Here is a 27,970-nt window from a genome sequence, read left to right as displayed (position 1 = left end):
ATAATATAAACAAAAGAAAAATAGATATGCATTATTTATTATTATTTTAATTATTTTATAAGTTTTTTTTAAATTATTTTTAAATTATTGATTAAGTATTTAATTTTGATACAATTAGCTCTATATGATATTTTGCTTTTTTCTAATGATTTTTCATCTTTTAACTTGACATTTTTTAAGGCATATTTCAATTTAATAAGAGATTAATATAAATTATTTTGTTAACTTTAATAGCTAACTATTTCATTTTTCAGTGAAACAGAATGTTTACTTCAACCAAATTCTTTATCTATCTTAGCTTTTCACCTATCAGCTTAGCTTATATAATTGTGATTGTTCCCTTACTATAGCAAAAAAAATAAAATAAATAAATTAAAATAATATTTAAGATTTTACCTTAAAACTATATTTAGTTTTTTAATATTAGGATGCGCTTTAATAAGATGAACTATTTCATTTTCTTTTTCGAAGATAGATTCATCACTTTATTGATTAAAAAATAAAGTTAATAAATTAGAAACTTTGAAAAGAATAATTTTACCTAATCTTCACCATTAAAGTTGACTAATCTGCTTAGAAATGGTAATTTTTATGGGCTTCTTCATCATTCATAATTAAATTGCATTAAAGAGGGTCTTAGATTTGCTTTTGATCTTAAACGCCGATGTGGCAGTTTTTTAAGCTCATTTCAGTCATTCACTTTGTTTTTATAATTCAAATAAGATTTATTTAATTAATTAATAATCGCTTGTTTATTGTTGATAATTGGATTTGAAGGCAATTTTTAATTGTAATTTGTTTTAATTTTAGAAATATTAATTATCAGATATTATTTGATGATTTTATTTAAAGACATGATAAAAGATCTAGATAATTGCCAATAAATTAATTGGATCCCCTCCTAAAATATTAATTTATAAGGAAAAATGCTTAACTAATAATTATTATAATTGAAATGTGGATTATAATTTTTTTAGGGTTATAAAATAAAAATAATTCTACAGTAAATAATCAAAAGCTAATATGGTATAAAATTTCATAGTTTAGCAAGTTCTTAGCAATATTAGGCCATTGGCCATACTTTTATTTTTTTTAGATGAAAATCATATCACTTATATGAATGAAAATTAAGATAATTTTCTAAAAAACAATACTTGTTTCTAATTCAATAAAGTAAAAGAGTGGGTAACAATTAATAATTAGAATGTGAAATAATAAAAATAAAGGGTAAAATAGATAGTCAATTAACTTTACTATAAATCCAAATAGATAATAGATTTTGATAGTTTTTAAATTTAAATGTAATTTATTAATTATACACTCATGATTAAAGATAATACATATTAAAGTTATTGAAAATTGAATATAATTACATATTATTATGTTGAATTTATTTAGTTCAGAGAAAAAATGTAATCTTAATATTTCATTTTATTTTAAATTATATATTTTTTTAAAGAATTATTTAATATTCTTTATTAGTTCAAAACTTAAATTAATATTGATCATTAAAATGTATTGTAAAAAGCCTATTTGGTTTTTTAAAGTATTCATTTATGTAGCTAATAATATATTTATTCTCATGCTTTGTCTAGTTTTGATTTACTATTGTTTTATTCAAATTTTCTTATAATTTCTCCTATTTTTTCTTAACACTACTCCTATCTTCGCTTTGGGATCTTATTCCTCCAGTTTTTTTGGTGCCACTTCTATTTTACGAAGCTTAATTAGCTATTATTTTATTTTTTTGGCATTTAGGTGTACCCTAAATAACATTTATATTTTTTACATTCTTATTAATCATTGGTGAAATATCGTTATACTTTACTCTTTTTAAAGCTTAAATTTATTAGTTCTATTACATCTATAGTGTAGAAATTTGCTCATTACCTATCTGATTAGCTTGGCAGTTAAATCCATTTATATTGATACTATTTTGATCCTTATCAAAATTTTCTTTTTGACTCTACAACTCTTAATTTAATTCGAATTGCTATTTTTTTTATATTTTATCTATCAAAGAAGACAATTAGTTATTCATATTTGTTTGATTATTTATTAATATTGAATTATTGCTTGACAAGTTTTCTGATGACTATATTTTCTTATTTCTAAATAGATTTATTAGCTGATTTTATACATTTAAAGACGAAGTTGATTGATTTACACATGCAATCACTATATTAAATTATTTTCCTAAGTAAAATTATTAATTTAAAATATCAATGTGTAGTGTAAATCCTAAATTTTAAGAAGAAGGAGATAGCAGCTATTCTTCTTTGGTAATATTTTTTATTGAATTTATTATTTATTCAAATGTAGTGTCTTCAGAAATAGTTTAAAAAGTAGGCATTCCTTCACTGTTATATATAATTAGATTGCAGCTTTTTATTTTACTACATGTAAAGAATGTCATAAATTTTAACAAGAATCCATGAACTTTTTAGTAGCTATCATCGCTATAAAAAATTCCATATACTTAATTAGGAGTGAAGTATTCAAAATCAGTTATACTTCTAAGAAGTTCATATTAATTAGACTCTAAATAACCAATTTGGCAAGTATAATGATAAATTATTTCCTTATTATGACAGCCTAATTCCTCTTATAATAATTTTTCATGCTTTTGTTAATTTAAAGCAAGTCTCTAATTATTGTTCTAATCTAATTCTTACAAAACTTAATCCTTTTGCACATTCTCTAGGACTTCCATTTTATTTTGCATTTTTTTTTCAGATATGATATTTATATTAAATATTCCTTTCTTTTTTAAATTGATCTCTTTTTTCAACCATAAAGACCTTGAAGCTTGCTCATCATAATGCTTTTGTAGTAAACTTAAATGCTATTGCTTTATATCAGCACTCTCTTTCAACTATTTATTTTGATTATCAATCTCTACTTGTTAATCGAGCAAAGATTATTTCTTAGATTTAAGTGCTGCAATTTATTCCATTAGCAAGAGATTCTGTAAATATAATGAGGAGTTATCCTCTTAAACATTCGAATTTATCTGTTTTTAATATTCTAGTTATTTTTCTTACTCACTTGTCTTGATTAAAAGTTAATTTCTTGCATGAATATCATTTTTCATTTTTTCCTCATATGGAGCAACCATCTCCTCAAAAAATTTAAATCTGGCTTGCATTTCCTCAGAAACATTTTTATATTCTACCAATATACTAGACTATTCTTATTCGAAATCATCAATAGCTTTTTGCATATTTTGTTGTACTCTCATCCCTTCATTGCAAATTTAAATTTTTTCTGTAATCTTCTGCTTAGCTTATGCCTTCTAAACTTTTTTCCAATCAACTTATTTAATTTTGCATTTTTTGGCAAACTCTTAATTTTTAACCCTAATTAGTTTGAGTTAAAGTTCATATTTCCTTTTTTCCTCCTAAAGCTTCTTTTCATCGGGATTAATTTGCTAAGCAGCCATCTTAGCATTTGTCCTAACGCTAGAGAAAGCACTTCCAAAGTTACTTTTCTATATTTTATCTTAATTTAAGTTTGATTTTCCTTTATTTTTATCAGTGCTATTACTTTTTACTTGTTTTTTACTTAATCCTTGCTAAGAATTAGATTTATTAGTAGAATTTGATTGAAAGCTGGAAAATGATGATTAACTTTGAAAGCTGTTTCTACTAAGGCTACTAAGATTTTTCTTTAAATATATTTGATCAATTTGCTTAGAATTTTAATTATCACCTTTTCTTAATTCTTTTATTTTGTCCAATGATTAAGCTCCTTTCATATCGTTTTTTGTTTGATTTCTATTTGGAAAAAACCCAAGCTTTTTTTTATTTATCTAAGGCACTGTCTTAACAGCTTATTGCTGCACAGATTTAGGATTCTCATCATTTATAATTTTCTAAATTTACTTTTTTTTAGTTTTTTTGACCAATGATTTTTGTAATTCTTCCGAATTCCTCGAATATCTTGATTTTGAATTCCTATGACTGTCAAAATTTTATTAACTTTCATTAAGCAAAGGTGATTCTGTCAATGTAGCCTTTTGAGGGTTTACATATGCTAAAGAACCAAAACTATTAAACATATTCATTTTAAATAAAATTAAATGATAGAATTGAATATTAGATTTTATAATTTCAAGTAGCCAGCTTAATACTTGAATTGTTTATAAATAAATTAGATATTGTATTTTAGAATTATTTATTAATTAATTTCTGCCAAAATTCAATTTTACTAAAATTTTGAATTCAAAAATAATTTTGATTAATAATAAATAAAAAACCAGCGAATCTTTTTTAAAATTGAACTAAAATTTACTAAGTTTTTTTATAACCAAAACATTATTTATAAATATCTTAAGAAAATAATTGTAAAAAAAATAGAATTATTTTTATTATTATTGATAGCTCAAAAAAACATAAGTGTTAATTAAAAACTGAATAGCTTTTCAATTAAAAAATTGATGAAAATTTTTAATTAATTTTCATTTAAATTAAATTATTATTTTGATTTTTTTAATATTCAATAAATGGAAAATATATTTATTAAACTAAAATTTACTTTGATTTCTATATTCAAAATAAAAATAATAATATAGTTCCTTTATATTTACCATCAGGTTTTATTTACTTAATAAATTAAAACATACATTTTTTAAATTTAATTTATTTAACTTTAAAATATTTTATTCATCTTTTTTAAAAAATAAAATCAAAGATAATTTTTAAAAAAATATAAATAAATGAATGAAAAAATTAACCATTTATATTATTTAAACTTTTTAAATAAAAGGCATTTAATAATAAATACTTTTTTTAAGATAAATATAATGTCATTAAAGAGAATGAATTTTGAAAATTGAATAAATCAAATTAAAAATATTTAAGTTAATAATATCAACTTAACATTTTTTATAATTATAAATTAAATTTTGAGTTTATATTTATATTTAAATGTTATTTTTGTAATTTTTTAGTTTAATTTAGGATATTCAAATTTTTTTTATAACTTTATTCATAAATTTCGCAATTGCATAAGATACCTTTTATAATTTATTTTGAAACTCAATATTTGATGGATAATACATTCATATTATTTGGACTATTTTAAAATAAATAATTTATTAACTTAAAATTTAAATATTATAATCAATAATAATGGACAGCTCTTTAAAAAATATAAGTAATAATTAAGTTTAAATAATCATATAATAGATAGATAGATTTTTCTAAAAGAAAATTTGAAAAAATTAAGCAACAGAGAGTCATTAAGAATAGGAAATTTACATTATCAAACAAATTTGAATATATATTAATTTATTGATTCTAAAAATAGACAAACTTTCTTAAAGCTTGAATTGCTGAAAAATAGAATAATAAACTTAAAAATAAAATAATTATAATACCAAAAATTACTTGATAGCAAATACCATAACACTACAGATTTTGAAACTTATGATAGCAAATAAAAAGTGTAACTCAAATAGCTGAAAATAAATTTATAATTGACAAATAAAATAAAAATTATTTAAATGAAATAAACAAAAAAATAAACTTTAAAAAAATAATAGTAAAGCATTAATTTAAAGTTAAGATTCATTCAATTATTTAAATTAAGAAATTTAAATATTCTAAAAATAAAAGAATAGATAATCTTAATGAATAAATTTGTGAGTAATTCAATAAACTTATTTAGCTATAATTTAGATATTTCAATGATTTTAATCAAGAATTAATAAAAGAATTAATGCTATGATTCAAATGAATCACTTTATATGACTTCATCATTCGTTATTATTATGGTGAATATTAAGAAATTAATTACAATTTAAAAATTATATTTAAATAAAATGGAAAATAAAGGTGAGCTAAAAAACAATTTTTAATTTATTTTAGCTTATCATTTTTGACTGACGAAGTTAATGTTATAATTATTCATCTAATTTTAAATTTATGTTAGAAGGTGGTTTTTTACTTCTTTTTAAAAGCCCTTAAGCTTTACTTTTACAAGCTTTATAAAAGAATATTAAGAGACATTTGAATATATGTATTAATATTTTCTTTTAAAATATCTTTAGATAACTTACTTCTAAAATCCTAATATTCCAAATTTATAACTGAACTACCTGAATTATTTATATAAGTTTCTATATACTATAATTTTCTGGATGAAAATCCATTTTTATCATTTTTAAAATAGAATCATGGCTTTTAAATTAAATTTCTTCTACAAATAGTTTTTAGTGCTTTGGAATCAATGATAGTAGAGTTTTCTATATGAGAAAGATATTTAGTCCATAAATTTGAGATATAAATTAAAAATGTGATTTCTAAAAGATTAAATTGGCTCTGTAATAAACATAAAAGTGAGTAAAATAAGTATGCATGTATTAATAAAAATTTAAAAAAACATTTATCTTAAAATTTAATTATCTGTAAATGAGATAGTTCTATTCAATAGATAAAGTGACAAAGTAAATCAGTGATTTTAGATACAAATTAAAATAGCAAAATAAAAAAGAATAAATAGAAAAATCTTTAGTCATATCAATGTAATTGTAAAATATGCATTTGTAAATATTTATTTACATCTATTTATATATTAAACAATCAATTGCTTAATACATTTATTAACAAATTGCAGTCTTAAAGTTAAGTTAATGAAAGTATGTATTATACATAATGCTTTGCCTTTTGATTGCTCACAGAAAATTAGTATTAACACATTATGAAAATCAGTATTCGATTGGTAACAAATTATTATCACTGTAATTTAATTTGATTTTTAGAAATTAATTAGTGTAGAGAGTAATTAAAGTCTAATTATTTTCTCCTTTTATTTAATAAACAAATTAATTTGATGAACAAAAAATTATTCGATTCTCTTTACTGTATGCAATTAATATTTTGACTTAAAAAAATAATACGAGAGAAATAAAAGATTATCAAAACCAATACAAATAGTATAATACTTTTAGAAAAAGCTTCATTACCATATCTGGTACGAAGTCATCCTCAAAATATTTTCTAGGAGGTGGTTTACATTCACTTTAACTAGCACGCATAAACTCTTAAAAGCTTTATTTAAAGCAATTTTCAGATTATTTTTATAAACTGAAGAAATAACTATTGTTATATTTGAAAGTTCGCAAATATATTTATTTATTCCTACTCTGCTTTAAAAAAAATAGATTACATAAGCTTCATACATTTTAGGTATAATTACATACAATTGAGAGCAGGATCTTATATAATTCTTATCACATAAGAATATAAATTATAATATAACTTCAAATTTATTACTATCAAATCAATACTGCTTGTTTAATTTGAATATTAGGAAGAATAGTATATTATCGTCACTTAAAACTAATTTCATTTAGCTGTATAAGCAAATCTTAAAAACTAAGCGAATAAATTGTAAAAAAAGTTTTATTGACTTTAAATTCAAAATCAAGATGGGAAATGACCATGGAAAATCAGACAAGGCAAATAAAAACAGTTAAGCTAAGAAGGCGCTATCTAAGAAGCTTTAAACTGACCTTAATTAAAAATTTGATAAAATCAATAGGTTGATGGAAAAAGTTATGAATGTTCCAATAGAGAATATCTAGTATAAAAATAATCTCAATGAAAACTATTAGTTTATTTTGAATTTTTTGGTTGAGGAATATGGGAAATTTAAGAAAGCAAAGCAATTCATGCTTGAAAGGCCAGGCCCTCAATTCTAAAGGATTTCGGCTTGCTTTGAAAGTCTCTTTAACATGAATAAGAAAGATTCGTTGTATTAAATTTTTGAAAATTCTAAAATACAAGATAAAATTACAATGACAGAAAGAAAAAAATTGATGATTTTCTATCATATTAGCGTATTGGATAAATATTAAAGGGCTTTAAGCATGTCAGATGGCTCAATTAATTAAGAAAGCTTGTCAAAAATTAATGAAAACCCAAAGATTTATGAAACAAATGAAGAACTGAAAAAGAAATAGAGAAAAGAATTTCGAAATATAGTGATAAATATAATAAAAGATGATAACTATTTCGTTGTTAATCCTACTTTGTAAAGATTCAATTAAATCTTAGAATAAAATTTCTATAGAGACCTAAAAGATAAAGTTAACTCAAATGATAAAAGGTCTGTGTAAGAATTCTATATAAAAATGACAAAAAGACTAACAAAAGAAGAAGCAGACTTTATTTACTATTGCTTTCAACTAATAACTATTGTTCTCACTTAAAATGTGCAATTCTTATTATAAAAAATATTAGGCAAATTTGTTCCCTCTATATTTATGGGAGCTAGGGATTTGTATGAACAAATATTTTGTGGATAAATTGTCGAAAAACTACTTTTTAGAACAAAAAATAAAATTCTTTTATAATCAGCAATATATGTGAGTTTCGTATAGACTAACTAAAACAAAGCACTTAATTTATAATATGACGACAGAGAACTCAATGAATTTCTTTAAGAAAGATGTCTCTCTATGCAATTTACTATGAATAACAAAAGCCTTGCTGATGGTTTATTAGGGCGTTAACAATCTATATTTAATTAAAATTACCTAAACATAAGTAGTAATTTAAATTCAAATACATTAAATAACATTGATACCAACCGAAATAGCACTTATCTGAAGAACGGCTCTCTTGCTAGAGAAAAAAGCCCAAACATACCTGAAAAAAAAGTATAGGCCAACCAAGAATAGAAAACTAACGCTAACATCAAAATGATTAAGTAGTTCGCAAATTCTAGAGAGTCTTTTATTATAAGAAATAATCCCGGTGTAGTTTAATTAAGACGCCACACCTTTACAAATGTTTCTGAGAGCATACACCAAGAAAAGCAGAACGCCTTAGATAGTATTCAAGAAGAGGTTGCAAGATAAAGCAATTAGTTCAACGAATCAATATTTAGCGAAGATATTGATAAAAGCGAAAAACTTAGAGCAGCAAACAACATTTAAGAAATTCATGAAGAAGAATAATAAAAAAATTAGATTGAATAATAATAATAGTAATAAAATTAAACCTATATAGAAGTAGAGGATCATCTAATTAAGAGATCTCATTTATCAGCTTAATATCATCATCAAGCTCATTAGGAACATTTTCAAATGGAAGTGACATCAGAAATTCGCTTTTCTAAAAGAGAAAATAATAGTTCCTAACCTAATTTTTAATCACCATCAATATAAAGTTAAAATTAATAATCTAACTATGATTAGAGTCAGTAAATTAAATAGGAATTACAAAAAAAAGAATAAGTAGATGCTTAGAATTTAGTTGAAATATTTTAAAGCTAAAATAATTAGAATTTCATGGATAGAGATACATTTTATGGAAAGGACAGAGAAGCTCTATACAATAACAAAAATAGAGATACAATATATAAAATTCGCTCTGAAAAAGACCGCTGTTTCAGCTAATGCTTAAAGAACTACCTTTAGGAGAAGTATAAAAAATATCTTGAAGAAATTTATACACTATTAGAACAATGCTTATATGAGCAACAATTCTTTAAAAAAATTAAAAAAGCCTTTAAATTTGTAGTTAAGTTGTAAGACAGATTTGCAAAGAATTCAGTTAACTTTTAAGCATCAGCTCTTTTCATTGAAGAAAAGGACAATTGGTATCAAATAATCAGTATGGTTTTGAAGAGCTATTTGATTATAAAACCTGAAAGTCGCTGGGATCTTTACTATATGAATTCTTTAATCCAACTTGTCAGCATGCATGTAATTGAAAACACTCATGTTTAGGATTTCCAAGAACATTTGAAAGATATTCTTATGATTAATGAAACTTCAGAAAGCAACTTGTAATCATAAGTGTAGACTCCTATTTAATACAGTGAAATCAACAATCTTGAAGCATTTTAAGACGATATTAACTTGCAAGATCCATAGTTCGATATGTTATACAACAATATGAGAAATAGTATCAGTGGATATCAAGAAAACTATAAAAAATAAATAACAAATTAAAGTTTCTTAGACTAAAATTAGTAATATTTGAATGAGAATTCTTTGATCAAAACTAGCACTCAATGAATGATAAAATCTATTTCCAATCTAACAGCTATCTAAATAAACAATATATTATAAAAATAACTAACTAACCAACCAACATACTCACTCACTAAAATTATTTATAAGACTAAATAAATAAATAAATTTAATAAAGAATATAATCACCTATTTAAACACTTATTAATAAATTATTCAAACAAGAAATAATATAAATAAATAAATGTAAAATTTCAAATATTTAATGTTTAACTATCAAAATAAATAAAAACAAATATTTTTATGTAAAATATTATTTATCCTCATAATATTTGTAATATATTTTCCTTAAAAGTAACAAAATTTAATATACATTATTAAAAAACCTGAAAAATAAATAAAAAAGATTATTTTTTTTTTTATATTAATTTTTATTCTATTTTTAATATTAAAGACATCTTGATATTGCTTTAATCCAAGATAACAGATTATACTTTAAAATATCTATCTATTTTAATCCAGAACTGACTTTTTTTAGAAAATTCAAATCATGCGCTCGAATAGATTTTACAACAGTAACATAGTTGTAGATAATTTAGAGAAATTAGATAAAGTTATTTGTTAATAAATATTTTTTTAAGCTAATTAGAGCTTTAAAATACACTTTTTTTATTTCTAAACAATTTCATTAGTAATTTTACTTATATTGTTAAGGATACTTATAAACTAATTTTTCACTAGTACTTTATAAATTAAGTAATACTAGATTCATAATGCCTGAGATCAATTAATTTTAACTCAAATATAACTAATAATTTTTTTTAACTATAATCAATGATTTAAACACCGAAATAGTTAAGTATACACCTAATTAATTTATCTGTTAAATATATAATTTTTTATATTTTATGTTACAACTGATTCTGTTCTCATTATTTTTTTTTTATAAAACAATGCTTTGCAACTTTATGGAGGTTTAGAATTAAAAGCAAAATTTATTATATTTTTTTTTTAAACCAAATTTAAAATATCTTTAAAAATATTCTTATGGAGGTTTACATTTAGAAATGCTGTTAAAAGAAAGAAAAAAGAAGTAATTTAATAGATTAATATATTATTTTGGATATTTATCAAGAAGTAAGTTAGAATTTTTCTTAGTGATCAAAGGTAAAAAATTCAAAGTATGATCTAAATGCATTATAAAATATTTATAAAATAACGCTGATATAAATCTTAATTAGAAGAATTATCAAATTAATGTGAAAATATAAAATTTTTTCTTTTTAATTAAGAAAATACTTTCTATTTTTAATGAAAAAAACGATAGAATTTGCAAAATTAAATTTTTGTCTGAGTTTTAATAGAAGATTTAAATGTAGTTAGTTATTAATTATAATAAGCATAATAATGAACCCCTCACATGATTGAAATCAAATATGCATAATACAGATATATTAAACTACAAAATTAGAGATAATCAATTGGATTAATATTTTTTCTGATTTTCTTTCTAACCAAATAGATTCACTTTAATATTTCTTAAAGGATAGAACTAAATATTGATAATTTATTAATGTAATGTATACATATGCAGTATTTAGTAAGAGCATGTATATGAAAAAAATTAAGAGTTAAGATCATGTTATTGTTTATGATAATACTGTTTATGTGGATTATGAATCAAAAATTGTTATAACAAAATATCAAAGAGCAAAAAATAATGTACCTATAAATAAACTAATAATCTTTCAATCCGTTTGTTATTAATATTCCAGAGTAATTTTAATTAATTTCAAAAGTAAAATATATATATTAATCAAGAATAGCATCAATAAATAATACAATTATATAGACATTTACATATTAGTTATTTAGTTACTCGCTAGGAATCAAGAAAATGTCAAATAAGAAGAAGGTTCAATTTATTGAGCCTTATTTTTCAAAAGAAATCAATGATGCAAATGAGTAATAAAACATATTTTCTAATTACAATTCAGAGCAGCTTTTATAATTCAAATCACCTCGCCCAAGTTAGTCATTTTCTGATTGCAATCATAAAATATTACCAAAGATGCATCATTCAATAGAGGATGATGTAGAGTTAGACGATAATGGCTAGAGCTTAGCAGAAAAGAAAGAAATGATGTAAAAGTTCCAGCAATTTGATGTTTTTCTTGTCAAAAATAGAGATAAGATAGAATATAATAAACAATATTTTAACTAGCAATTTTAAAATATTCCAAGCATGGGCGAAGGTGATTTCAAATCATATAGAGGTAATAACAGCTAGTAATAATAATCCTTGCAGAACATCCCAACTTTTTCTGCCTTAAAGGATTTGAGAATAGATTTCAATAAAGTGTTAAACAATATTCCACCTGATCAGCTTTAAGATATTCTCTTTAATAATCAGGCGTAACCAACAAATGATTAAAATTCTAATTTAAACAGTGCCAGGTTTTTAATGTTGCATGGAATTAATCCAAGCTCTGATAGCATGAATAATGGTGAAACATTTTCCTTTTTTCAAGGAAAAAAAAATAATAGGCGTTAAAACAAAGCTATGACTCTTGCTCAAACATCAAATATTTAGGGTATTGCTACTTTTGGGCCGTTAACATAGCTAGAAAATAAAAAAAATGGATTCAAAAATGTTCAAGATATTATTCTCAGGCTATCAATAAAAAGCTCTTTGATGATTTACAAATTCATCAGAATTATGAAAAAAAAAATTCGCTTTAATGGCTTACATGAACTTAATTAGCAATAATTAATGCTTATTAATGATTTGAGCTATTTTTATGTAGATAGCAGTAAAAGTAAAGGATTAAGATCAACAACAATATCTAAAATACTCAAAAATAAAATTTTATGGGTCTTCTCATCATCAAAAAAGTATGTTTAACATCAGTTAGAAAGCTGCTTAAGCTGTATTGTTGAAAGTAAACCAATAGATCCTACTTCGAATTGGATGTTGTTTTGGTTGATTATTTAATTTATGTTTATTGTAGTTGCGCTATTTTATACTCCACTGGAACTTATAAATGGAGATGAGTATGATAAGAAATACGGAAGGCCATGGATTATTTTCAAAGCAATCAACTGGCTTGCATTTTTTATAGATATTATAGTTAAATTTAATACAGGTCTTTTTGAAAAAGGGTAGATTGTAATGAATCGTCGAGAAATAGTGAAAAGCTATTTCAAAGGAAATTTCTTGTATGATGTGCTTGCTCTGATTCCAATAACTCAGACTCTGTTGAATATTAACTATCTCCGACCAATGAATTTATTGATTTTGCTGAAAGTTCAAACTGCAAGAAGGATTTTAACTTAAATACAAGAAATGGTCTCCTAAAAAAATAATAAAACATAAAATACTTTATCTTTGCTCCAATTGTTACTCATGATTTGCAGTGTTTGCCATATTTTTGCTTGCCTTTTCTAAGGAATTGCTGTTTTAGAATCAAATTATGATATAACTAAGACTAATTGGATGGAAAAATACGGAATTGATGGTAATGATGTACACTGGTTTATCAAGTACAATTGTTCTCTTTATTTTGCTGTCACAACTATGATTACAGTTGGTTATGGTGATATAGTTCCTATTACTCTTTATGAAACATTTTTCGTAACTATTGCTATGTTTGTCAGTTGTGGTGTTTTTGCTTATAGTTTTAACTAAATTGGTGATCTGGTAAGAGAATAAAATCGTTTATCAAATGAATTCAAGAATGAAATGGTTTTAGTAAATCGTCTATTGGAAAAGAAGAAAATCAATAGAGATCTTATGATATAAGTTAGAAAGTTTTTAGAATATAGATTTTATGCAGAGCCTTAACTTTCGATGGAAGAAGAGAGAATGGTAATGGGTAAATTATCTAGTCATTTACGTGAAAAAGTCATTTTAGAATCAAATTTGTAAATCATCAATTAATGCTCTATCTTAAAAAACAACTTTTCAAATGAATTCCTATAAACTTTAGCCTTAAAAATGACAGTAAATTAAATTATTTACTTTTAATTTTCTTGAAAAATCAATCTATTATTTTATTTACAGTTTTACGATTAAACCAGTAAATAAATTTGTGTATTTTTTCTCCCTCCCACTAAATACAAACTTAAAATTATTAAATTAAAATATTAAAAATTTTATTAATAAGGAAATGCGTGTCTCAAAAAATGAAATTATATTTGAGTAAAATGATTTTGATGAAGATCCATTTTTGTATATTGTTGACAAAGGAGACATAGAAATATTCGTTGAGACAGATAAAGCAGATTAAGAAGTAACAATTCTTCAAGTTATCAATCAAGGATCTTATTTTGGAGAAGTTAACTTCTTTAGAGAAGGATTACGTGAAGCTAGTGCTAGAGCCTAAGATTTTGCCATTCTTTATGGAATACCAAAGAGTCAGTTCTTATAAATAATTTAAGACTATCCAAGAGATTTTGAATAATATTGCTTTATGAGAGATAGCTTTGTATTTGATAATAAATTAAAAATAATCGATTAAAGATGCTGCGTTTGTGGTAGGGAAGATCATTTGTAAAATCGTTGTAATCTAGTACATTACGTCCCTGATCAAGAGAGAGTTATTTTGAAAGAAAATTTCTCGACTAAGCAATTAAGAGTAGCAAAGGTTAGGTAGAAAGATGAAAAATTCAATTCCTTAAAGAATATTAATCTTGTAATAGAATAGCAAGATGCTTACTTTAGTAGTGAATAAAATCAATAATTTGTATAAATTAACTACTAATTCTTATTTGATGAACCTAGTCTAACAGAAGAAAATGTCAATATGTCGCTAACTTAGAACACTAGTAATTTAGGTGGTCAAAATCAGATTAATCAAAATACAAATGGTTATAATAATAACTATAATAATAATTATATGTATAGTGTTAGAGAGAAGTAAGCAACTATTTTACCAAATATATAAAAACACGTATCTAATATTTATACCTCAGGTGGTTCAGCTTTAGGAGATTATAATCATAGAAACGATATAAGTAGGAATGATGCTTCTGATGTAGAAAGTCCTCGAAGCAATGATAAAGGATAATTTACATACATCTAGCAATAAACTCCTAATATTTTTTCTACTTAAAATACCAATAGTAATCTTTACAATAATCTTTAGAATACTAAAATTCCTTAGAATAGATTTGGATAGGCTAGTGGATATTAGCCCAATAATAATTTGTTGAGTGTGAATGCATTAGGATTGTAAGGTTTAAAAAAGAAACCAGCCTTGAAAAAATACACAACTCATGGAATTGAAGAAGAAGACAATAATAATAATACCAGCTTCTAAGGGTAGACACCAACCAGCAATGCTATGCTTTAACAAATTATGTAGATGTTACAAAGAATAGCAATCCCTTAGAATTAAAATATGCAAGGCTATTCAAATATGCATAGCTTCACAACTATATCACCAATGGGAGTAGGTGGTACGAATCCTAATATAATGAGATTGAAAGCTGGAGGATTTGGAGCAAATTCCAAATAACATACCTATGATTCAGAGGATATAGGTTACTTTTATGGTTCAAGTAATTCAAAAAATAGAGGTATACACAGAAATTTAAGCTATTTAAATAAAAAGAAAGAAAAAGAGTTACTCATTTAGCAACTCTAGTTGAATAACTAATTCTATTCGGAAGGTATGCAAAATATTGATATAAGTCCATTCTTTGAAAAGAGTAAACTCTACACAGTTTATTACCCATAACATAACCTAAATATGGTACTTAAAATGATTGAAAATGTTTCCTTAAAGCAGTAGAAGTAGCCAGATTACTTTGGTGTTTATTCGTTCTTCATACGTCCATAATTGAAGAAAAAATAATCAATATAAAAAGATGAGCAATCAATGTATCCTTAAAACGGAGGTTATATGAAAAATTCTCAAGCTGTAACTAATTTGAACTAAAATGGGTATAATAATGGAATGTAAAATTCTATGATGATTATAAATAACAATAATTAAGGTAATAATTTGAGTAAATACTAAAGTTTATACACGTTTAATCAGTCTTTTGGATATCGCCATAAAGGAAGTATGAATAATTTTAAGGAATCTCCCAGACCTAAAGATAAAGACACAGACTCTCAAAAAGCCAAGAAAAATAGTTTAAGAGGTTATAATTCATTATTTCATCTAAAATCTTCTACCCTTAGATAAGATAGCATTTTTGGTAATCAACCTATGCCAGAAAAACAAGAAAAAATACCCATTAAAAGCAATTTTGGTTAAATTAATCATAATGAATGTAATAGCATTTACTAAGAAAAAGAGAAATCTCAATATCCTAAATTTATATTTAAAAAGCTAATAACTTTATCTTGATTTGGATAGATCATTTTGTCAAATTTAAAGAAAATTCATTTATTTTACTCAAATATTATAAAAATAATCAATTAATTTTGATTCAATAATAGCAACACAAAAATATATATTATACCTAAAATTTTTACTTTTTATAATTTCTTTATGTAAATTATTATACTAAATAAGCAAATTTTATTCATATCTAATAATTGTTCTCTATTTTAGGCATATGTCTGTTATCACATTAATTCTATTCAAAAATAATCTAAAGCTGTTGATAGTACATATATTAATTGTGATTAATACTTTTTTTGACAATTATTTAAATATGATTGAAAAAATAATTTCATAATTTTGATTAAATTTAATTGTATTTATTTAATAAAAAATTAATTAGGCAATTAAACTTTATGCTTATCAAAATATAATAAATAAATAAATAAATAAATAAATAAATAAATAATAAAAATCAACTAATCAAATACTGGTTTTGATTTTTATTATTTGGAAAAATTGAACTATTTTTTGAAATTTTATAAATAAATAAATTTAATATTTAAATCTAACTAATGAAAGAATGTTCTTAATCCTTAGTTAAAAAAAAAGCAAATAATTAAATAAAGTTATTCTAAATAAATCATTTTAAGAATTTTATATTCAGTAATAATAAAATAAATAGAGTAATTTACATAATTTATATTTAATATTTATTTGCATTTGCTTTTAGCTTAATTAGGATATTTAATTGTTTATATATATTTTAAGTTTTAGAAGAACTAATTAATTTTTATTATAAAATTAGTTAGGTTAATTAAATAAATAAATATCAGAATTGGGTTTCTTTTGTTGATTCTTAATGTATTGAATAAAATAATGATTTAGGGTTTTTCAACAGGTTTGAAGGTGAGTCGAATTCTTCAATAGTACCTTTATTTAAGACAATAATTCTATCACTTTTCATGATAGTATTTATTCTATGAGCAATAGTAAGAACAGTACAGTCCTTGAATACATTTTATATTGTTTGTTGAATCAAATAATCAGTTTATACATCTATATTAGCAGTTGCTTCATCTATCAAAACAATTTTGCTTCTCTTTAATATTTAAAATCAAATTATTGTTATATGTAAAAAATTAAATTTGAATAATACCTTCAACATAGCTCTTGCAATGCATAATAACTACTTTTCTCCTATACTTAAGTTATCTCCTCCTTCATTGATATAAGTATCCAAACCCCTTTCAGAATTAACAAATCTGTGAAGTTGGCACTAGTTTAATGTAATTATTATTTCTGAATCTGAATATTATCCCAAAGGATCAACATTTTATCTTATTGTTCCATTGAATAGCTAAGGATCTTACAAAATAATAGTAATTTTAGATCTTAATTAATCTAATCTTATTTATGAAATGTCTATCCCATCAATGATAATTTTTCCTATAAAAAGTTTAATTTAAATTTAATCTTTAATAATAAAAATAATGTTTTACCTTTAAAAGCCTCAATTATTCTTAAGAGCGAAAGAGTAATTGTTGATTTTCCTGCTCCTGTTCTACCAACTACTCCTATTTTCTCTTATGACCTAATTTGGAAAGTTAAACCTTTCACTACACAAGCTAAGTTAGGTCTGTATTTCAAATGAACATTTTAGAATTCTATTACACCTTTACTTGGCCATTTAATCAATGGATCGGATGAGTAATCCTTAAGTTTAAATCTTTACTCTCTAAGATCATTTCTTTGTCTTAAATATTCAATTTAACCTTTCTCACTTTCAATTCTAATTATAAACTTAATTATACAATATGTAATTTAAATTTTAAGAAATTACTTAGTGTAAGAATAGCATCTTTCAAATGAAACAATTTTTTTCTCAACACTGCTTTAGCTCATAATTAAGTCTTAAACTTCTGAATCAATGTTAAAGGCAAAGGTCAAAAGTAAACCAGTCATTGATGGGTCACTCTTGTTATAGAACAGCTAATTTATATTAAAAAGAAATAATAAGCTATGAAATAATTTAATTTAATTTATTACACAAAAGCATATAGCTGTGGTGTTCACCATTAATGATAGAAAAGTTAAATTTAACTTAAACCAGCCCTCCATTGCTATAAAGGCTATTTGATTTTTTTTATTTTCATCAATATTCTTGCAGTGAGCCTATTATAGATGTTTATTTATTTATTTAAATTTATTATTTTCAATAATAATTTACCTCAGAAAATCTCTTTTATTGTCTGAATGCTCTAATAGAAGGTAATCCGATTAGTGTTTCACCAAAATACTAAACAATAGGAGACCTTGAGATTGTTTCGAGCCTAACTATTTCTCTTTGTGCATTCATATAATATTATTAGAGTCTTTTGCAAGCATAAATAAATATGAATATTGGAATTAAGACCCATAAACTACTAGCATAAACACACAATAAAGTATCACCTATAATTGTTGAGATAGTAGCTAAGAAAACGCCTATTCCATAAGCCAAATCTTAGTCTATTACCTGAACATCTTTTGATAGACGATTTAGAATTCTACCTATAGGAATTCTTTCAAAAAACTCATTTAAAGGAGCAAATAATAATTTTGATATCATTCTTCTATAAATTATCCTTGAGCATTTGATTGAACCTGTCAATAGCACTCCTGATCTAATTAAGGCCATAAAACCATAGCTGCATGCAAAAATGGCATAACCAATTAAAAAGAAAGAGTTGTTAGACTCTTCATTATGTCCTGTCCATTCTGATATCCAAACATTAGAACCCATCTTGATACTCTCCCATAAGATCATTGAACTTATAGCACCGATTATATACCATAATCCACCATTTAACTTTGTATATTTTTTGATAACTGAGGTTGAAACCTACCCTCTTTTTCTGTCTTCTTAAAGAACCAAGTTATCATATTACTCAATTTTCTTCTTTTCTCTATATTAAATATTTATAGTTTAAAATACTATTAAAAAATATTTCATTAATTAATTAAATATACTTAATCATATTTTTAAGGGCTTGTTTCATTTTTTCTTATCTGCAGGCTTTGCATTTTATCTTGCTTTTACTATGAATACCAGATTCAATATCATCTTCGAAGTTAGGAATCTAAAAAGCCACATCGCAGGAATCTTACTTTGTTAAAATTTGAAAACTTTTCTTGAATTCATCATCCCCTTTTTATACCTCTTCTTCTTCTCCTGCAAAAAAATTCTATTCTAATTCTTCATCTTCCTATTCATGCTAATCAAGACTATGGCTAGTATGAAGGTAATTGTTTGCCTTCGGTTTACTTTTGATAAAATTTTCATCCTCAGCTGAACTATCAAACTGTTCCTTAATGTATTTCTTATATATACTCTTAAACTTTTTACAACTTTGGATTTTTTCATAAGTTCCCTCGTTGGTAATAGATCCTTTATCAAGGATGTAAATATAATCCATGTATTTTAAGAAGTGAAGTGCATGAGTAGCAACTACTCTTGTTGTATGTTTTTTGTAATCCATAAGACAGTTTTAAAGTATACTTTTACCTACATGTACATCAACCGCACTTTTAAAGTAAAAAAAATGATTAAAATTTTCAATAGTTGAGAGAAAATTAAATACCTTAAAATATCATCTAAAAGAAGAATATCTGCATCACTGTATAACACTCTAGCTAAAGATATTCTCGCCTTTTAACCACCACTCAAATTTACTCCTTTATCTCCGATTTGAGTCATGTCACCATAGCTGAGAATACCAAAATCTGTTTCAAGGCATGCATATCTGACACATTCTCTATATTTATCTTCTTCATAAGGCCTTCCAAAAAGAATGTTATCTTTAACAGTCCCATTAAAAATCCATGGTTTCTAATGAACAATAGCCATTTCACCATTAATTTCAACTCTAGGTTTTGCTTCATAAAAATCATCAAATCTCATCTCCCCAATTAAGCTATAGAGTAAAGAACTTTTACCAGATCCAACACTAAAATTTAAAAAAATTAAAAAATGAATTAAAATAAATTGAAATAAAAAGTTACTCTCCAACAAAAGCAACCATTTTTCCTTTTGGGATGGTTAAGTGTATGTTTTTTAAAATATATTTATCATAATTTGTAAGCTTGTTTTCTTCATCTTCTGATTAAGTCTCATAAATTTTGGTTGATGTCACAGAGCTTCTTTGTTTACGTTTATTTTTGCCAAATTTTTATAGAGAGAGTTTATTTTGTTAATCTTATTCAGCTATTTCGGTATGAGAATGACCAATATCACTTCCAATATCTGATTCAAAGTTCTTTTTATGACTTAAATGAGTTATTTTTTTTGTTGAGGTTAACTCCTAACTACCTTTAGAGAATTCACTATTCTTACTTATTTCAGTCGGTGAACCACCTCTAGGAGATGAATGCTAAGAAACATCAGAATCTGAAGAGTTATTTGAAGAAGAAGATATTGTAGATGAGTCATCAGACAGTGAATTTAAGGAGTCATTAGTTTATTTCCAATAAAAATTTCCATTTCTCATTCTAATAGCATAGTGCTTTGGTAATGTATTATTTGTATCATGGTTGACAAATGTTTTATTAATGTCAGGCTCAAGAAGGAATTTTTCTATCCTCTTAATACTTACATGACACTCAATAAAATAATTTACTACAAGTGGGATAGATCTAATAGGTTCTTACAAAATATAAAATATTGAAATAACTGTAAAAGCCTTTTATGGTGTGATGAGATTTCCCATCATAACATAAGCAGTAAATGTTGCACATAAAATGAGCATAGGAGTCATCCAGACAGAACAAATCGAAATAACACCACAAATAAACCTAGATTTAAAATCAAATAACTTTTATATTTCGTTTATTAATTATAAAAATATTTATTACCTTTTAGAAATTATACCTAACTCTTTTTCTCTCACTAGATCAATTTTATCATAAAAATGCTCTTCGAATGCATTTGCTTTGATAAATTTAATTGAGCTAAAAGTTTCTGAGCAAATCATCATTCTTTGATCTTTCTTTACCATTAACCTCTTCTAATATCTTAACGAAAATCTACCAATTATATAATTTATTAATCCCATAATTACAATTACTCCAAATCCAAACAAAAATGATATTCCTATACTATCATACATTAAATATAAACCAAATAAGAGCTAAATAGGTAAAAGAGTAATATTAGCTGACTGTGCACAAAACTGTTAAAGTCTTTAAGCATCCACCTAAAGCATATTAATCAAAGCCCCTGACTTATATTCATCAGAAGATAATAAGGAAAAACTTAGTGATTTCTTATAAATAGCTATACTAATAGAATTAGTAACATTATATCCCAAAAGATTCTAAAATTTATTTAAAAATAAAAACGTTAAAATAAATAAAGAACAAATTTCGCCAAAATAAATTGAAAACCAAATTTCAGTATATTTTTCAAAAATCAAAGTAGAAATTACTATTAAAAATCTAAGAAACAAAAAACTATTCTAATTAGCAAAGAAAATATTTATATCTGAAATCAATTTACAAATTCTTTAAAAATTGCATTAAAAAAATAAATTTATTATTTACGAAAGTAAATGAAGAGTGGCAATCAAAGATACAAATAAATATTCTTGACAAAACTACGGCTACAACTAGGCCTATACCATAATCAACATCATGCTGTCTATCACTAACGAAATCGATAACCAATTTAATCAAAATAGGTGTTGTCATTTCCAATGAACTATAAATGAGTGAGTAGACAGAACTCTTAAAAATAGCACCTATTTAATACAACTAAACTTAGCATAATATTCCTTGCATAAAATATATATTTTGTTACCTTTAAAAGCTGTTATTATACTCCTAACTAAGGGGAAATTAGAAGTGTTCTTAAACTTTTTAAAGGCTTTATGAAATCTAGAATGCTAATGAGAAGACTTATCCTCCTCCCTCAACTCATCCAAGCAATGTTGTTCCAAAAATACTTAGTTTCCTAACTATTTTGTAAAAATCATTTTAAAAATGATGTTTTATAAATATAAAATAAATGCTTTAAATATACCTTTATTAAAGGATGAATCCAATAAAAGAAAATTCTGCTTATAAAATTAGCCTTCGCTTATTTATTTTCATGAGGTCCGTCATTAATAGGTATAGTACTTGGATCCTATATTAAAGGAGTTGACAAATTTGATGACGAAACTGATGCCATGATTTGTTTATAATTTGCTTCTAAGCTTGTTTTTGTTGTATATTTTAATCAGTCTTTTTACTAAAACAAGCAATTAGAGAGTCGTTAATTTTTTTTTTTTTTTTTCTTAATTAAGAATCTTTTGTCTTTAAAAGTGTTTAGCTGTTTATTTTTGCATAAATTCTATTTATATGTCTTTTTCGCTTAAGGCATGACTCATGAGTAAAACACTCTAAAACTTTAAGCATATAATAACAACAAAAATATAATAGAAATAATTTTCCTTTTAAGTAATCAATAATTGAATAAAAATTATAATATTAAGCATCTAAAAAAATAATTTTACACAAAAAACTACTTTTTGAGAAAAAAATTGTAAAAAATAAATAAATATTGTAATATCATTAGCAAACTCATTTTTTTAGATAAATCATCCAGAAATAAGTGAATCATAATTCCTTCATGAGCAATATTTTTCAAATTTTTGAATTACTTTTTGTATATCTTCTAGACCTAAAATTTAATTTTCATTTAAAATCATGAATACTAAAGAGTCACTGTGTTATTTTATTCATTATATAAATTAATAATTGAATAAAAATCTAATTATTAATCTTTGGTTTGCAACTTAAACTTTAATCCTAGTTAATTAAGTAAGACCCATTTTTGAGATAAATGAAGTTTATTTAAAATTTTAAAAGGGGAGGAGGGTTTAATGAGGTTGATAATATAATATTAGAATTAAAAAAATAACATAAAAAGTTATTAATTATAAGATAGATATTTGAGAAAGATATAAGTTTTTTTGGATTAATTATAATGATTAATACTCTTTTAAACATAAATTAAAGATATACATTAGACAAAATAAAAGGTTTTTGATTTTTAGAAAATTATTGATTGATTTACCTTTTAAAAGAATAATTAATTATAACTATTTTAATATAAAGGAAATACAAATCACTTCTTAAAAAGAAAGATTTGTATTTTTATTAGTAATTAATAAAAAACTATAAGATTATATTTAGTTTATTTATTATATAGTCTTTAGTTATTTTTTAAATTTATTTATCAGTTTGTTCAACTGTGTCTTTTAAGCTGCCTAATAGGGGATGTTTATTCATCATCCTCCTCTTATTTTTCTTAAATAACTTGCTTAAAGCTTAAGTTAACTGTGAAAGGTTCAATCTATTTTACTGCTAATTGCTTTAGACTTAAATTTATTTGATCTTACATTTCTTTTAACTGATCAACTGTAAGAGGTAAAAATCCTTCCATACTTTCCTAATTAATATTTTCTTAACTTTTAGATCTAATTCTTCTCTTTTACTTAATAAAAGAGACTTTTTTCTCTCTTATTTTTCTTGAAAAGCAAGAGTTTCTTTAACCCATTTAAATTGATTAACTATTTGATCTACTTTTACTGTTGCTACATAAGCTGTATCTGTTTACACGCCCCTCATCATTAGTAGGACTAGTTTTACCATTCAAGAGCTCTTCTTTAAATTTTCTTATTCTGTCTAGTCTACTAAATGCTTTTGGTCTTTGTTTATTAATATCCTCTTCATTATCATCTTCCTAGTCATCTTCTCTGATTGCATTAGTAATCGAGGAGAAATCTATTTTATTTGGAATAAATTATAAATTTCAAATGTAAAAATATAGTAACAAGGCTTGATATTAATTTATTAATATCTTATTATGTCATTAATAGAAATAGTGATGACATATTTAAGATAGTGTTAAATTAAATTATTTTTATTTTTACCTATCCTTGAGGTGATAACTGCACTACCTTCTTATGAAGAACAAGTATCATCATTATCAGAGCTCATAGATTCGTTTAAAACAGGTACAGAAGAAGCTTTGGTTAAAGTTTTAGCTCTTCTATTTTGCAACCTCTCAAATAATTATCTCTTTTGGGTATCTAAGCTATCATGAATAATTTTTTGGTTTTACTTAATTTCTTATTAGACATTTTTAACTATGGCTTTTGCTTTTTCATCGTTGTCTTAGTGAGAATAGTTCACTGTCTTTCTAATTTACTCTTCTTTTTATTTTATTTCTGCTTCTCTTAAGGCTTCTTCTTTCTATAAATTAATTGTTTTTGTATTTAAATTGCTAAATTTGTATAAAATTTAATAAAGATCTAATTACAGATTTAGCTTATTATTGTGGATTTCCATTTTGCTTATCACCATCTCTTGACATAGCATCTATTACATTTGGTTTCATCATTAAACTGCTCATTTTCTTATTGAAGTAGATAAATCTCTAATCTCCTATAGACTCATAATACTCTACGCCAATCTATTTATTATAAAGGTAAATTAATTTTATCATTCGCATTTTAAATTTTCTTTCATTATAAATCAATTATGATATTTTTTACCATATACAACTCTAAGAGTTCTTTAACTTTTTCTATTTCTATGAATTCATTATCTAAGTAAATCTCTAACTCCAAGATAGTTTCTGCAAAGCCAGGAGGCAGCTCTTTTTTCTTACAATTATCTAATGATGTTATTGGTTAGTGGTGCGCTGTAATATTTAATAAATAAATTAGTCAAACTTATAATAAAATAAAATAAAATTAGAATATTTTATAAAAAACTATTCCCATCTTTTTGCTTAATTGGGCTTTAGATAATTTAAAATAAGAATTAAATATTTTTGAGTTACAATCCCTCCTTGCTTGGGAATTATCAATGCCCGAATTAGTTGCCCTACGAGCAGCCATAGACTATATCAATCAATCTATCTAAATTATATAAATGATAAGGTATCTATCTGCGTTTCTGATAATATTAACTTCAAAATAAATAACTAACTCTATTTCTTTTAATTACTAGTTGAATTAATTATTTTATTATCTTAATTATAATATCTACAATTAAGTGTTAAATGTATGATTTAAGTTTTCTTTGGTTTCTTTTTAAAATCTAAAATAAGCTTTTTTTTTTAGTGAATCTATATATTTTAAAATATATGCGAATTTCTATTTTTCTAAATATTTTCTTGGTTTATTCTTATCTTCTATTTGTTTGTTTTTTTTTTATCATTAGCTCACTAAAAATATTAATAAATAAATAAATAACTTGTTACTTTACATTTTGATAAATAAATGTAAAAATTAATATTTTCTAAATAAATTTTAAATGCAAATTCTTCCACAAAAACTAATTTACTTTATTTTTTATAAAGTAAAGAAAATTAAACATAAGGTTCTAAATCAGTGCCTCAAAACTCCTTCATATTTTTTTATTATTTCCAGTGAACCCAAATAATTAAAAAAGTATTCTTATAGATTTTTATAGAATATTGTTCAAGTTATCAATAAATAAATGCTAAACGAACAAAAAAGATATACTATTTTCAAAAATGGTTTAGTTGAGATTTATTTTTTATAGCATAAATAATTTAATCAATAATTTTCAACTATTAAATTTATTTACTCAAAACTCCTTTTAAATATTTTAAAATAAAAAATTATGTGGTTTCTCAAAACAAATTTTTAGTAAATATGATAGACTTTATTTTGCTACCTAATTTTACTAAAAATAATCTTAAGTATTCTAAATTCTATCTCTCTCAACGCTTTTATTAAATGTCCACTTTCTTATTCAACGGCGTATTATATATGCCAAACTAAATTTTTAATTCAGTAAAGCTATCAGTAATTCTTCATGTAATAGTTAGTTTTCAGTCTATTTTAAATTAACTCTTATTTTTTCTTGTTTTAAAGAATATTTCAAATTATTATTGATTTTCAAAGAACTTCAAATACAAATTTTGAACTTAAATATTTGTTTACTTTCTTTAATGTTTTAAATTTCATTTTGTGTAAGTTTTTGTACATGCTTATTTCTTTTTCTCAAATTATTTGTCAAAATACAAAAAATAAAAGCTATGAATTACAATTTATTATGAAAATAAAATATTTTTTTTATTTCCCAAAAGATTTGTTATTTGCTTTGGGTATTTTTCAATTAACTCTTAAATAATCTTACACATAAAAATAGAAAAATAAAATGTATTTTTATTTTGATCATATTTTACTTTTGAATTACTAAATATAATAAACAAATTATAGGAAAAATAATAATTATTATGCTAAATTAAAATATATTTTAAAATGATATGAATTAATTATAAAATAGGCTTTTTACTTCAATTTATGATTAAAATATTTAATTTTTAAAATAGAAGCAACTAATTTGAGGATTGCTATTTGTTTTAAAAATATACTCTTAAATTTTCAAATTAATGAATATTGAAAGTAATTTTGCAATTTTTACACTAAAAACATAATCATAAAAAAAGTAATTTAGAAACTATTAACTAAAAGTTAAAAATGAATTAAGACGATAATTTTAATCAAGATTTAGAAAACTGTAAATTATTTTATTATAAATTACAAAATCTAAAAATTTGAAATATTTTAAAGTATTAAAGGATTTAGAGGAGATAGATAAATAAGAAGCTTAAGCATAGGTTTTGTAGCAAAAATTCAAAAATATGGTAGTAGACGATGGCAAAAAAAAATAACAGCAAACAGAAAAAGAATTAGTAATGATGTAAAATTAATAAATCCATAAGGGTTAACAAAGCTTAGATACTAAAACAGTATAAGACTTGCTTAAAGAATTAGATTTATTAGATTATAAATTGACTGGAGCTAATTAATCATTTCTAAATAATTAATAATCCTAGTAATACAATTTATAAAAAAGTTATTTTTTAGGAAATTTCGATAAAGAAAACTCCATCATTAGAATTTCTGGGTAAAATAATAGCAAATAAGATTTATAATTAAGCATTATCCATCAGTAACTCCTATAGGATCATTTTTTAAATAATAGCATCCTTTAAAATACAACGCAAAACAATATAAATACTAATTAGTTCAATCATAATCATAACAACAATAATCTTCAAATAAATAACTAAACTAGTAATATGGATGATATAGATTAGTTTTTAAAATAACTAGATGATAATAACGATACTTTAATGTATTCCAGTAATTTATTAAATAACACTGATGTCTTAAGATGAAACCATTCTATTTATCGCTAACCAAATTTATCATTTTGATAAAAAGTAATTAGATTTCTAAAAATACATAAATCACAAAAAAACCAATAAAAAATTAATTTTTCCGTTAGATTAATATATATATATAATTTTATTAATTTTATTGTATAAAATAATAAATATTTTATTAAAAATTATAAATTCTTAATTAATAAATAATAATATTAAGTTTATATCTATTAATGTTTATCATTAATATATCAATATTAGTTAACTTTCAAATATAACTTAATAATTCATAAATTCTAATTAAGTTAATACAATTGAGGGCAAAACATAATATTAAAATAAATTCATAAAATAAGCAATCAATACTTATTTAATATATAAAATGTATATTACTAAATTTTTAAACAATGTAAAGGG

At 23.4% G+C, this 27,970-nt stretch overlaps 7 protein-coding genes across 7 annotated transcripts; 4 read left to right on the top strand and 3 right to left on the bottom strand. All coding sequences in view use genetic code 6, as the record gives it.

Moving 5' to 3' along the window:
• Positions 1–250: 250 nt before the first annotated feature.
• Positions 251–696, bottom strand: TTHERM_00616230 (hypothetical protein; the record flags this gene model as incomplete). The annotated part of the gene is made up of 3 exons (XM_001024693.3): positions 251–344; positions 397–483; positions 542–696. The coding sequence occupies 3 exons, from the start codon at positions 694–696 to the stop codon at positions 251–253; spliced, it is 336 nt and encodes a 111-aa protein (XP_001024693.1).
• Positions 697–1,410: 714 nt separating this feature from the next.
• TTHERM_000616229 (transmembrane protein, putative) lies at positions 1,411–1,929 on the top strand (the record flags this gene model as incomplete). The annotated part of the gene is made up of 1 exon (XM_012800178.1): positions 1,411–1,929. One exon carries the CDS (start codon positions 1,411–1,413, stop codon positions 1,927–1,929), a length of 519 nt encoding a protein of 172 aa, XP_012655632.1.
• Positions 1,930–7,432: 5,503 nt separating this feature from the next.
• TTHERM_00616200 (hypothetical protein) lies at positions 7,433–10,030 on the top strand (the record flags this gene model as incomplete). Its single annotated transcript, XM_001024690.3, has 1 exon — positions 7,433–10,030. The coding sequence occupies one exon, from the start codon at positions 7,433–7,435 to the stop codon at positions 10,028–10,030; it is 2,598 nt and encodes an 865-aa protein (XP_001024690.1).
• A 1,852-nt stretch (positions 10,031–11,882) lies between these two features.
• Positions 11,883–16,344, top strand: TTHERM_00616190 (cation channel family protein; the record flags this gene model as incomplete). Its single annotated transcript, XM_001024689.3, has 2 exons — positions 11,883–13,988; positions 14,152–16,344. The coding sequence occupies 2 exons, from the start codon at positions 11,883–11,885 to the stop codon at positions 16,342–16,344; spliced, it is 4,299 nt and encodes a 1,432-aa protein (XP_001024689.1).
• An 808-nt stretch (positions 16,345–17,152) lies between these two features.
• On the bottom strand, positions 17,153–22,528 carry TTHERM_00616180 (ABC transporter family protein; the record flags this gene model as incomplete). The annotated part of the gene is made up of 13 exons (XM_001024688.2): positions 17,153–17,422; positions 17,480–17,769; positions 17,823–18,112; positions 18,164–18,312; positions 18,370–18,495; positions 18,551–19,268; positions 19,333–19,887; positions 19,944–20,309; positions 20,365–21,153; positions 21,214–21,674; positions 21,901–22,097; positions 22,157–22,313; positions 22,379–22,528. 13 exons carry the CDS (start codon positions 22,526–22,528, stop codon positions 17,153–17,155), a joined length of 4,518 nt encoding a protein of 1,505 aa, XP_001024688.2.
• Positions 22,529–23,587: 1,059 nt separating this feature from the next.
• TTHERM_00616170 (hypothetical protein) lies at positions 23,588–25,247 on the bottom strand (the record flags this gene model as incomplete). Its single annotated transcript, XM_001024687.3, has 5 exons — positions 23,588–24,126; positions 24,276–24,597; positions 24,665–24,817; positions 24,900–25,048; positions 25,190–25,247. The coding sequence occupies 5 exons, from the start codon at positions 25,245–25,247 to the stop codon at positions 23,588–23,590; spliced, it is 1,221 nt and encodes a 406-aa protein (XP_001024687.1).
• Positions 25,248–26,861: 1,614 nt separating this feature from the next.
• Positions 26,862–27,565, top strand: TTHERM_00616160 (transcriptional regulator cudA, putative; the record flags this gene model as incomplete). Its single annotated transcript, XM_001024686.2, has 2 exons — positions 26,862–26,901; positions 26,955–27,565. The coding sequence occupies 2 exons, from the start codon at positions 26,862–26,864 to the stop codon at positions 27,563–27,565; spliced, it is 651 nt and encodes a 216-aa protein (XP_001024686.2).
• Between the last annotated feature and the right edge of the window lie 405 nt (positions 27,566–27,970).

This window comes from Tetrahymena thermophila, assembly GCF_000189635.1.
Source record: "Tetrahymena thermophila SB210 genomic scaffold scf_8254378, whole genome shotgun sequence".
NCBI lineage: Eukaryota > Ciliophora > Oligohymenophorea > Hymenostomatida > Tetrahymenidae > Tetrahymena > Tetrahymena thermophila.
This window is presented reverse-complemented; position numbering and strand designations above follow the sequence as displayed.